Here is a 13,319-nt window from a genome sequence, read left to right as displayed (position 1 = left end):
TGCTTAAGCCTTCCATCAAATTTTTATCTCAACAGCTATATTTTTCATTTCAAGAAGTTCTAGTTGTTTCATTTTCAAGTCTCCTTTTCATTCCTGATAGTCTCCTTTTGCTTACTCATCCATGAGATTTGAGTTGTTAATCCTTTAATCATTTCATACATTGTTATTCTAGCCTGCTGTGGCAGTTTCTAATATCTTCTGATTTGGTGGCTTAAATCCACTGTTTGATATTCTAGTACAGTCTTACACATGGTAGCTTAATTTCTCATGAGTTCAGTGCTTCCTTTATTGTTGTTATAATAAAATTATGGAGGACATAAAATGTACTTTGTCCATCATTTCTGCTTGGTACTATTCTGAGCTGAATCTTGTAGAACAAGTCTGACAATGACCCTGACCCAGATCATTTTTCTTGCTCTTATTTGATAAGATTCCTTACATTGAGGATCACATCATCCTAAGAGTATTTATATCTGTTTCTATGACAACAGCCACAGCTAGGGTTAAATATCAACCTGGGACCACTTTAGCCCCCTTTAAGATTCTGGCTTAGTGCCAGAATCACAGGGTCAGCATCTCAGGGTCAGCATTTCCTTCTTCCTGCTGGCCCATTTACAGTGTCCTTCTGAGCCAGTCACTATGTCCAGGGCCATGGAATACATGGATTGGCTAGACTGGGTCTTGTGGCCATGTTGGTGCTCAGAAGTATTATCAGCTCCACCTAATCTATAAGGAAGGGATGGCATGCAGCCTGGTAGAATGAGTAGGTTCTCCCAAGAAAATTCTGGCTCTGTTCAGTATCAGAAGGATGGAAAATGAATGCTGGACAGGAAAATAGCAAATATCCACCACAGAGGATGATATGGAATTTTATAGTAGAAGCAGTTTCTATATGAGCTTTATTTAAAATGGAGGAGCCCTTGATAAATGCATATCTCTACTTCTGTGTTCCAAGAAACAAGATATATCACTTCTGAAAGATATGGTATGTCTTTATTCTAGAGACTGTCTGCTTGATGGGAAATTGTCGAAATTATATGAGTTAGGAAATTAAGGAAATACAGTGTTTGATTCGGAATTAAATTCAAATTTGTGTTTTAGTTCAGTAAATCAGGTAAACTTTCTCTCCCACTTTCGAGTGGTTGGATCTCAACTCTATCATTACTTTCTCTCTATCTTTGAATAAGTTACCCAACTTCTCTGAACCTAAATTTCCTCATTTTACAAATGGGGATAATATAATCTGCCTTGCCAGGTTCTTGTGAGTATTAAATAAGCAAATGTTTTAAAACCAATTAGTGTCTGGAGTGGAGTAAGCATTTCATACATGCTTTCTATTGTTAATATTTATGAAATACAGATGTTAAGACTGTTTTGCCTTTGAAATAAAACAACATACAAATATAGTGCCTGGAAAATTATGCAATATCTGCTTTTCTCTTTCAGTTTCCTTCAAATACATCAGAAATATGTTGTATTATTAAAGCATCACCAGGAACTAGACAAGTAAAAGTAAAGGTGTTATTTTAAAGAAGAAGAAATATTCTCTTCCTAAAGATATTCCTCAAGGTACTGTAGTATGAATGCAGAGCCTACTTCTTGAAAGATATGAAACATGTCTTCATTGTAAGTTCCTTTTGTACACAGGCAGTTCGGTCATAAAGTGTATTCTGAAAGTTCTTGCACAAAGTGGAAATAGTGAAATTATAAAAGTTTGGTCAGGTTTTAGAACCTGATCAAAAGAGCAATTACTTCATTTTTTGAAAAATTAGTTAATGCCATCGATTTAAAATTTACAAAGTGTAATCAAACAATAAACGTTTAAATTAAAAAAAAATGATTAATAGTAAAAGACACAGTGCCATTAATCCCCCTCAAAATACTCCCCCTTGCTTTGAACACACTTATCCCATTATTCTTCCCACTTTCTGAAGCAATTCAGGAATCTCTTTCGTGAGTGTCTTTAGTTGTGCCTCTCATGGCTGCCTCAATGACGTTTACCTTTCATGGTCAATTTGACATTGGGGAAGAGCCAGAAGTTGAATGGTGCCAGATCTGGTGAATAAGGTGGATGAGGACACACCGTAATGTTTATATTGACAGAAATTGCCTTACCAAAAGCAGAGTGTGATGTGGAGCATTTCCATTGTGATCACAAATACGATGAATGCTGCTGCCGAGTGAGTGCCATCCAATGGAAAGACAGGGATCTTCAATATGGGAACTTTAGTGACAGTCTGAGACAAATTTCAGCTTGTTCAGTGCAATCAGTAGGGTGCAAGCTATGGTTGAGAGAAAGTGTGTTTTAAAGTGTGCTGTAAATCATCTTCCATCATGGTGTGGTCCATGTTACACATCGCTTCTAGTATATGGCAGTTTCTGTCAAATAAAAACTTATGGTGTGTCCTCATCCACCTTATTCACCAGATCTGGCACCGTGCAACTTCTGGCTCTTCCCCAAAGTCAAAATGATTCAGGATATCAAGGCAGCCACAACAGCACAACTAAAGACACTCACGAAAGAAGACTTCCAGTATTGCTTCAGAAAGTGTGAAGAACATGGGATAAGTGTGTTCGAAGCAAGGGGGAGTATTTTGAGGGGGGTAATGACAATGTGTCTTTTACTGTAATAATTTTTTTTTAATTTAAACATTGACCATATTGTTTGATTACACCTCGTATATATCTAGGATACTTCCTCTTATAAATATTTGAAATTTAGTATTGGTGGGTTTTATTTTAGTAGCATTCTTTTTAAAGATATGGAGATATTTTTGCATTCACTTAGTATTGGTTGAGCATTTCCTCTGTGAAAGGCACTGAGTTAAGCACCTTATTATATATCTCATTTATTTCTCATTATGACTTTAATGATAGGATATGTACTCATTTTATATATTAAGAATCTGAGGCTTAAAGTAGTATGCTATTTGTGTAAGATCATATTGCTACCAAATGGTAGAGAGGAGTTCAATCTTTTAAGGCTTCTAAACTCCAAGTTTAGGTTTTTCTACACCTCCCTCTCTGCATATCAGGCAGAATTTCTAACTACTCAGTGGATCTTTGGAGCCTTTGATGAATAATCAGGCAGTGAAGCAGTTGAAATTTAATAGATTATATATAACTTCAATTCAACTTAGCTGTCTGCTTTTCATCCTTGTCCCCATTTCTTCCACAGAGGCTGCTCTGAGTATTCCCTAAATCCGCAGAGATCTTTTTCTTTTTCTTAAGTTCCTTGAATACTTAATTCAGTGCTACTCATTTAACACTTAATAATGTGACACAATTTACAATGCTGACTTTTTATATTCTTTAGGTTATGAAGTTTTCAAGGACAGAAACCATATAATAGACTTTCTATCTCTCTGATAACATTAGCATAGTGGTAGGGAATAGTGGGTGCCGTATCAGGCAGCGTTCTACCAAAGAAACAGAATTAGTAGGGTGTATACACACATTTCAAGGAATTGACTTATGCAATTGTAGGATCTGACTGAAAACTGTGGGACAGGCTGGAAACTTGGGCAGGAGATGATGCTGATGCAGTCAGTCCTCAGGAGGCATTTCTTTTTTTCCTCAGAGAAACCTCAGTTTTGTTCTTAAGGCTTTTCAACTGATTGGATAAATCCTACCCACATTATCAAGGATAATTTCCTTTACTTAAAATCAGTTATTATAGATGTTAACCACATCTACAAAATACTGTCACAGCAACACCAACATTAGTAGTTAATATAATTGGTGATATAGCCTAGCCAAGTTGACGTAACCGCTAACCATCACAGTCCTCTCCATGTTAACTATGCATTCATACACATCTCCTTAAGCCATATTTAATCTCCGAATAAAGACAGTAACAAAGTCATACTTCTGCCTAGCTCAATACAACTGTCCTATATACAACTGAAAATGTGCTAACTCCTTCCCCAGAAGAGGGTACAAAGTCCTTGGGTGATGTTACTCTTGCCCTTGATACCCTGTAACTCATGTACTGTGATATAAAGTTAACTGTTATTAATGCATCTTATATTGGGTGATATGATCATAAGGGAGGGAAGAAAAGATATTTGCTTGACTAGTCATGTTGGCCTAACTGATATAACTACCTTTCTCCACTACCCATTCCATATTCCCTCTGCCCTCAGCAAGCACATCAGCTGGCCATGATTCTTTAATTGGTGGGGTGACACAAACCCTCATTCCTGAAGTGTCTGGGACATTACTAGCCCTGCTTGAATTGGATTGTGTGTTTTTCATTGACCTTAATCACAGGGCATGATAATACTCAAGAATGCCCAAAGGGATCTCCTGTATTTCAGACATACTCTTCTTTACCTCCGTTGCAGAGTAGTAGTCCAGTTTCCCCTTGGTAGTCAGGATCAATCACCCTAACCAGGACAGTAACTCCCTTCTTCGCTTGTTGACTCAGAGACACGAGGACCCCAAAGTGGCCAGGGGGCAGTCTTAACCTCCAGTTCAGTGGAATCATTTTGGTGTCTCCTGGTGAAATCATTCCTCTCTTTGGAATTGAGAGATCTAGACCAGCAGAGCATAAAGTCATAGGAAAAGGAAGCAAAAATTTGGTAGTGCGTCACAAGGGTAATACTGAGTGATCCCACGTCTATTTCCACCCGTTGATTCCTGGACCTGTGAATAGTGGCTGTGGGAGACACAGCATCATATACCGGATGCTGATTGAAAGCATATACAACCTTGTGGAGAACCTTGCCTTAACCCTGCAGGGGCTGCCACCTACCTGGTGCTGTAATTGAGTCTTCAAAAGGCTATTCTACCATTCTATTGAGCCAACTGCTTCAGGATGGTAGGGAACATGGTAGGCCATGAGCATGGGCCTATTGCCGCACTTCTTTTGCTGTGAAGTGAGTTCTTTGATCAGAAGCAATGCTGTGTGGGATACCATGATGGTGGACAAGGCATTCTGTAAGTCCTTGGGTGGTGGTTTGGCAGAAGCGTTGCATGTAGGGAAAGCAAATCCATATCCAGAGTAAGTGTCTATTCTAGTAAGAATAAATAATTACTGCCCCTTCCATGGTGGAAGTGGTCCAGTGTAATCAGCCTGCCACCAGGTAGGGGGCTGATCTCTCCAGGCACGAGGTGTTGGTTTCTGATGCTGACAGATTGGGTAGTCAGCAGTGGCTGTAGCCAGGTTGACTTGGGCGAGTAGAAGTCCATTTGCTGAGCCCATGCATAACTTCCATGCCTGTCACCATGGCCACTTTGTTCATCAGCTCACTGGCAATGACAGGCGGCTTGGGGACGGGGGCTGATTGGTATCCACAGGGTGAGTCAGTTGCCTTATCCTCTTGATTAGTCAAAATCCTCTGCTGAGTCACCCCTTGGTGAGCATTCACTTGGGACACAGATATCTTCATGTTTTTTTTCCCATTCAGGAGGTATATCTGCATGTCTCTTCCCTACATTTCCTTGTCATCAATTTTCCAGTCATGTCCCTTCCAAGTCCCTAACCATCCAGCCAAACTAGTGGCCACAGTCCATGAATCAGTATGTAATTATACATCTGGCCATTTTCCTTCCAACAAAGTGAACAGTGAAGTACACTGTCGAAGTTCTGCCCACTGGGAGGGTATCCCTTCCAAATATCCTTCAAGGATGTCCAGAAAGGAACTGTAGGTGCCATAGCTGTCCACTCTCAGCTGGTGCCTACATATCAGTCAAAACTATCAGTAAACCAGCCTCGAGTTTTCTTTTCCTTCATCCACTGATCGCAGAGAAGTGCACTTATGATGCCATAAGTGCAGGCTGGAAGAGAGAAGCTAATGTATTAATAGCAGGAGTGGGGCCCTGGCATTTGGGCCACCTCCTGTAGAACTCATTTGTGCCTTCAGGCCTGCTCAAGCCTCAATCTGATATATACCATTTCCATTTGATAAACAAAATGCTGTTCCCATGGCCAACATTATGGTGTGGTACATCAGACAGCACACAATCATGATGGGTAGCTCAGCTCCCATTATAACTTGGTGGCCCAAGGTTAAATACTCAGTTTCTACTAAGGGCCATACAGGCCAAATGCTGTTTCTCAAAAACAGAAAGTAGTTATAAACAGAGAGCGGCAGGGCCTTGCTCCAAAGTCCTAAAGACCTGTGCTGTGATTCACCTGTAGGCTCCAAAGAGCATCTCTGTGTGCCACTGCCATTCAAGCCCCAGTGGACCTGCTGGATCATGTGGTACAGGTGGCCCAGTAGGTGGCACAGTAGCCTAGACCTGTTGCAGAGCCTTCTGTGTTCTGAGACCCCCTCAAAACCAGCAGCTTTTTAAGGTCACTTGGTAAATGGGCTCGAGTAGTGCACTTGAGTGAGGAATATGTTGACCTCCAAAATCTAAAGAGGCCCCTAGGCATTGTGCCCCTTTTTTGGTGTAGGAGGGGCCAGATGCAACAACTTATCCTTTACCTTAGGAGGCATAGCTCTCATTTCACTGGACCCCTAGAAATTTCACTGAGGTAGAAAGAGACCCAGCAGTTCCATTTCCCTGGAACCTGGAGACCCAACAATTCCACTTGCAGGAATATACCTAATTATAATGTGCACATATGTTCATCAAAAGATCTATTCTAGAATGTTCATAACAGCAGTATTGACAATAGCCCCAAACTGGAAACTATCCAAAATCCCATCAACAGTAGAATGGATAAATAAACTGTGGTATATTCATTCATCGAAGTGCTATATAGCAGTGATAATCAACAGTGTAGTTACATGCAACTCTATTGATGAGTCTCTCATCAGGAGCCAGAGACGATAGAGTACATTTAATATTACTTATATTTAGTGCAAAACTAGGCCAGCCAAACTATGATAGAAATCACCATAGTGGATGTTCTTGCTGGGGATACGGTAGTAACTGGAATGGTTATGAGAGGGAACTCTAGGGTGTTGGTCATGTTCTGTTTTATTATCTGGATGCTTGTTATATTGGTGTGTTGTTTATGAAAACCTGTAAAGGTGTACAGTATACATACGTGTATGCTATACTTAAATCAAAAGTTAAAAACGGAAAAATAGAGAAACTTAATTTGATCTTTTTTGACGGGTCGTTTTGGTTTCAGACATCAGGTAATGTCACAATTCTGGGTTTCAGTATGCAACAAATCAATATGAAAATGTGTCTGGGAAGTTCTTTTGAGTGTTTAAACCAAATTTTTAGTTTAAATCAAGAGGACCCTGATTCATGTGAACCAATTGTGCCACCTTCTGGCTTCTTGCTATGCCGTCACCTCATTTCGCAGCTTCCTCATTTAAGCAATTCCCTTTCAACCTCTGGCCACTTGTCCCCTCCTTTCCTTTAGTAAAAATAGCAAAGCCCCAAGCTAACTAGTGATCGTGTTATTTTAAACATGCAGCAGCCTATTTTTAGTCGTGGCATTTAACGTTTTAGCTCGTTTGGCAGTAATCTAATCTACAGGGTGCAGCTCATGGTCTAGGACCCCCTGTTCATTATGCTGCTGGTTCATTAATAACTGCCACTGTGCTGATTAAAGAAAAATGTGGTGAAAGTGAACCACTAGAGAAGTCCAGAAGAAAGGTGATAGAGGAGGTGGTGTGGGTAAGTAGAGGTCCAAGAATGGTGCAGCTGGATAGGACAGGCCTCATAAAATGTTTAGTCCAAGGTTTCTCAGCGTGTAGTCCTCTGACCACCTGCACCAGAATCACTGCAGACCTGGTAAATTACAATCTCTAGAAATAAGGCTCAGGAAACTGCAATTTGATGAGCTCTCAAAGTGATTCCAGTAAACACTAAAATTTGAGAACCATATAATGATCTAGTCTATTTTGCTCATTTTACATAACAAAAATGATCTGGCCAGATCAATAAGTGACTTATCCAAGTTCACACAATGAATTACTGGCAGAATAAGAACTAGAACTCAGCTTTCCTGGTTCTCAGTAGTTTGACTGGGTAGCTGTCAAATAAGGGATGTGGGTGAGAGTAGCTAGGGCTCTGAGTTTCCTAGTTCATCCAGACAGAGCAGTTTTGCTTCCTTTGCTTTACTCATTTGGGTTTCTATTTAAAACAGATCCTCCTCCTCCCCCTCCCCCTCCCCCTCCCCCTCCCCCTCCTCCTCCTCCTCCCCCCTCCCTCTGTACTTCTTACAGTTATAGCAATGGATGTCTAAAATATTTACTTTAGTAAAATACTTTAATTTGGCCAACAAGCATGTATCAGGAATTATAGGATCAGCTAGGGATATGTGCACAGCCTTAGACCTCCCAGGCTTGCCGACTAGTGACACGATCACCCTCACCGTCTTCTCTGCAAGGTGATAAGCTAGAAGTGGAACAAGGCACTGTAGGAACCTAGAAGGAGATACGTACTTTTAACTTTGCTTTGAAGTGTCAGGGAAGACTTCTAAGCTGACAATACCTTTTGGAAAATCAGACAAAACCTGTAGCTATCCTTATAGTAAGATTTGAAGATTTCTATTTCACTTTGATCTCCAGAAGAGATGATAAAGTGTGTGTTATAAATTCTCATCTCAAGCTAATAGTAGGATAACAGCCTTTAAATGGATACCTATATATTTTTAGTGAGACGTTTGCATTTTTAGGTAACAATAGCTGGCAGAAATATCACACAGAAATGAGATGGGAAAAGATTTGAATATCTGAGGGGTGGTAGGAGAAATCACTTAGAGTAGGACATCCCTGGGCGGCTGGATGGCAAGCTCTGAACAACAGCGTTGCCGGTTTGTTTCCCATATGGTCCAGTGAGCTGCGCCCTCCACAACAAGATTGAAGACAACGAGCTGCCACTGAGCTTCCGGAGGGGCGGCCAAATGGCTGAGTTGGTTAGAGCAGAAGCTCTCAACAACAAGGTTGCCAGTTCAATTCCCACATGGGATGGTGGGCTGTGCCCCCTGCAACTAAATATTGAAAACGGCGACTGGACTTGGAGCTGAGCTGCGCCCTCCACAACTAGATTGAAGGACAATGACTTGGAGCCGACGGGCCCTAGAGAAACACACTGTTCCCCAATAAAATTAAAAAAAAAAAAAAAGAGTAGGACGTCCCTAAGTTCAAATCTAGCTCTGAGTAAATTCCTTAAATCCTCTAATTTTACCCTCTTATCTGTAAAATTGGCATAATAGTAGTTCTTACCTTACAGAGTTGTTGCAAGGATTATAGATCATCTATGTAAAGTGTCTGACATATAATAATCACTCATTATGCAATAATTATTATTTACTTCTACAGGTTAGGTTAACTCCTCAAGTGTAGTTTACTATATTTCCCTTAGAAAATGATTCCCTTTTTTTTTTTATTAAATTGCAAAAAGCCTAAAATATATTATGTGGATATTGTCTTTGATGACAAGTTTGGTTGTGCCATCTCATATAAAGAATATAGCAGGTAAATGTATATTGTCTTTGACACAGACACATTGATCCAGTACAGATACAGAGGTGAAGTATACCAATCAGTTTCTTGGGGAAAAGGAAATCAAACAAGTTTGATATGGAGACCTTTTAAGACTATTGATTTAGTGCCATGTAGCTATAGACTAAAAAGATGAAGTTTTGCAGTTGATTGTTTCATTCATTCAACAAACATTTACTGAGTCTGGATGTCATGTGCTCAACACAGTTAGTTGCTGATAATATTGAGATAGAGACATAGCTGTCTTTATGAAGTTTGTAATCTCATAGAGGAAATCAGATATATAAAACAAGTCCGATGGAGGCATAGACGCTTTCATAGAGCTCTATGTGAGACCTTTTTGAGGTACACAGAAGGTGGGCAATCCTCTGAAGGATGATTTCAAGCCTTCAGGGGTATCCTGAGCACACGGTTTCTAGGTAGAGGCCCCGGCATAAATAAAGGCACAGAGGCTTAAAGCATCCTCGGTAGTTGAGGAAATGAAAGCAGTTACGTTCAGCTGGAGTGGAGATTGGGCTCTGAGAATTTGAGTTTTGAGTAAGCACCACGAGTCAGATAATGGAGAGCCATACTGATTTTTTACTATCTCCTGGTCAAATTGCTTTTTAATTTGATCATTCTGGCTACAAGTGTGGAAGTGACTTGGAAAGAAGTTGAGTTTGAAAGCAGAAAGATCAGGTGGGAGTTTTGCAAAAGTCTTGATGAACCAAGTTGAGAAAATAAGGATCTGAGCTAGTATATCTCAAAGTGTGGTACTCAGACCACCTGGGGAATTTATAAATGATGCAAATCCCCGTGTCATTGCTTCAGCGATCTGGTGAGGATATCGCTGGGTTTGAGAACCAGTCTAAACTGGAAATTTTTATTGGTATAACTGCCAGAGACTAGTGACTAATTAGGTACTAGTACAAGTACCTAATGTCCTTGAGAGACAAGGACATTTAGAGGATGACTTCCAGGTCTCTAGAATTGTCAAGTTTCAGAAATGGTGCTCTCTAGGTTATGGTCATAGGAAAATGCAGGGCATAGTCTTGGATTTATATATGGAGGCTAAGGAGGGGTAGGTGAGACTAGGTAGTGGGTGGGATGATTACCTACTTGGGAAGTTATTCAAAAGTTGGAGTGGAGAGGGTGACTGTGGCCCCATTTCCAAATTCTTTAATAAACGAGTAGACATTGTCTGAGGTCAGTAAAGACAACAATGAGGAGGAGTAGAGGGCAGAATAGCCAGTGCTTCCTAAACTTTAATGTACTTGTGAATGTAATTGTACTTGTAAGGATCTTGTTATAAATGGAGATTTTGATTCAGTAGGTGTGGAATAGCTCCCCAAATTCTACATTTCTAACAAACTCTTAGTTGCTAATGAAATCCATGGACTACACTTTGAATGGCAAAGATATAGATCTCTGGTGTTCAATCTTAGCTGCATATCAGACTTGCCTGGATATTTGAGTCCCTTGCCCAGAGATTCTGATCTAAGTGCTATGAAGTGTGGCCTGGATATCAGGACGTTTACTAGTAAAAGCTCAGTTAATTCTAAGGTACAACAAAGTTTGAGGACCATTGACATAGATAGGCTGATTAGGTGTGGGTGAGGTATATCATAGTATGAAAGTAGCAGTAGGAACAGGTAAACCTGGCTCCACTCTGGATCTCCCGGTACAAGATGTGGGTGGGGGCAAGGCCCCAGAATTCTGTATTGAAAAGAACTTGGGCTCCGTCACAACAAAGAGTAGGAGAATGCAAAGGAAGGGTGAGTAGCAAAGTGTGAGGGGCTTGTGCCTGGGTGATGGCTGAGGAGGACGGAGATGAGAAGCACAAGTGGATAAAAGGCTGGGGTTACAAGGCTGGGGTTAGAGGCCTTCTGACGGCCACTGACAGCCATCTCTGCTGGGCTTTCCACTGGAATATTATTGAGCAGGTCTCTGTGTGTCTCCAAAGAGAGTGTCCTCATCAAGTCAAAGAAGGAGTGGGTCAGCTATTCCTTTTCTTTCTTTTTTTTTTAAGGCCTCTGGATTTGTTTCCCTAAGGCTTGATGGGGTGAAACTAGGGTGGCCTGGGCATCAAGAGCTCTCTCCCCCAGTGTCTGATTGCTAATAACTATTGGATACCTGCTTGTGATATATATGAAGTAATCTACTGTTATATTTTTTTCTCCAGATATTATAATAAAAACAAATGGCAGGATGTAGCAGCTGTGGCTGAATTTTCACTACTTTGAAGACCTGAATGTGAAGTCAGAGTCTATAAAGCAAAATGTCTGCCTGAAATTATATGAAATTCAAAAAACAAAATTCTTTAATTATTTGTGATATACCCTGCTAATGGAATTCTACTGAGATTCTTCTAATTTAATCTTAATAAGTTAAGAAACATTTTTCTGTATGCTTCTTCAATATATGTATTTGTATTATAAAATAAGAACAAATAGCTTATATTAGTACACTAAATAGATAATAGCCACTGTTTATAAAAAGCTGACACAAGGGTACTGTGTAACTTCTTTTGATTGTTTTCCCCCAAAATTTATCCTTTGTATGGATTAAATTTAGTAAAGTTGTTGAAGTACTAAAAATGAAAATGCTTATGAGCTATTTTTAACGGAACTTAATTGGAACCACATGAGTGAGAGACCTACTTCCAGGTCTGACTGAAAGAAACCCTACACTCAAGGATTGCTGAAGCAGGGAATGTATAATATGTACAGTCAATCATACCCTAAGCATTTAATATATTACCTCATCCCTAAACAACCTTCTTTAGCTAATATTATCTGTAGGATTTTTTTTTTTTTTTTTTTTTGTAATATAACTTGTCACATCTCAAAAATGCCCTTCCTACAAAGCAGGGATCCTGTTGTCAGTTGACAGACACAGTTCTATAACTATTGGAGAAATTTTTTAACTCTGATGGTTTTACTAATGTAATTATACATAAAAGTGAATATGAATCAAATTTTCAAAGCTGCTTTCATAAGAAAGAAAATTCTAAAATCAATGAATTAATTTGAGGTTACATGATCAGCATCGTATTTATTTTTAAGTAGGAGTCTCATAAAGATATTCTTGTAAATGGTTTGACAAGGCCTTAAGCCACTAACAAAGCTTTGTGATTTCTGTTTTATATTTTCATCTACAGGTGAAATATGGGAAAGTTGTTAGGAAATGCATAAGAGATCCTTAATGATGGTGGCTAGAACGAAATTTAGACCTGAATTCTAAATCTGTACTCAACTAAGCCGTTAACTCCTATGGTGGTTTTTCAAAGCAGAAATGTGATAAGCAGTGGGGGAAGAAGAAATGAAATAGAAGGCCTATTCCCAGCCTTCAAGGAGTTTATAATCCAAGGGCAAGGGGAGACAATGAGAACGATAATGGATTATTTGATAGTTTAATCCGGTGGTAGGTTCCTGTGAGAAAGAATGATAACTGATTTTAGACTGAGCCTAGTGGGGCTAGAGGAAATAAGTATTTGATAATTTCATATTGCTGTTAAGGAAAATTATAGCTAGTTCAGAGAGGTAAATACTTCGCCAGGATGGTGTAATTTCGAAAGTGACAGAGCCAGGATTTGAAGGCAGGACTATTTGAGTCCAATATTTTTTGTTGTTTTTGTTTTATTGGCTAGAGCCCAAGGAAAGGTGGGAAGGAGGAAGGAGTTGCAATTGGTGTTCAAGGCTTAGGGGTGAAGGACATAACTTTAATTATGATTAAGAGGAAGCAAAGTAGGATAAGCCTGCTTCCTGTCTGTCAGACATGAGAAGTCCAAAGAGGATTCCTGTTGGCAAGTCCTAGGAGAAGGTTGTATCTTACCTTATATCCCGTGGGTAGGGCTGAGAGGTCTTTCCGTGAACCTCCCTGGAAGAGCATCAAAAAAGGAATTCATCTCTTTCTGGAGAG

The 13,319-nt window shown here is 39.8% G+C and overlaps 1 protein-coding gene across 1 annotated transcript in view; it reads left to right on the top strand.

The window, feature by feature from the left end:
- Positions 1 to 11,874, top strand: part of MEIKIN (meiotic kinetochore factor) — a 69,038-nt gene extending 57,164 nt beyond the window's left edge. Inside the window, exons 12-13 of the mRNA XM_033096921.1 lie at positions 1,447 to 1,569; positions 11,581 to 11,874. Of these exons, the coding sequence (XP_032952812.1) occupies positions 1,447 to 1,530 (84 nt within the window). The 3' untranslated portion in view covers positions 1,531 to 1,569; positions 11,581 to 11,874. The remainder of the gene's footprint in view (positions 1 to 1,446; positions 1,570 to 11,580) is intronic.
- Positions 11,875 to 13,319: the final 1,445 nt, after the last annotated feature.

This window comes from Rhinolophus ferrumequinum, chromosome 24, assembly GCF_004115265.2.
Source record: "Rhinolophus ferrumequinum isolate MPI-CBG mRhiFer1 chromosome 24, mRhiFer1_v1.p, whole genome shotgun sequence".
NCBI lineage: Eukaryota > Metazoa > Chordata > Mammalia > Chiroptera > Rhinolophidae > Rhinolophus > Rhinolophus ferrumequinum.
Note: the sequence above shows the minus strand (reverse complement) of the source record. Positions and strands in the feature narration are given on the sequence as shown.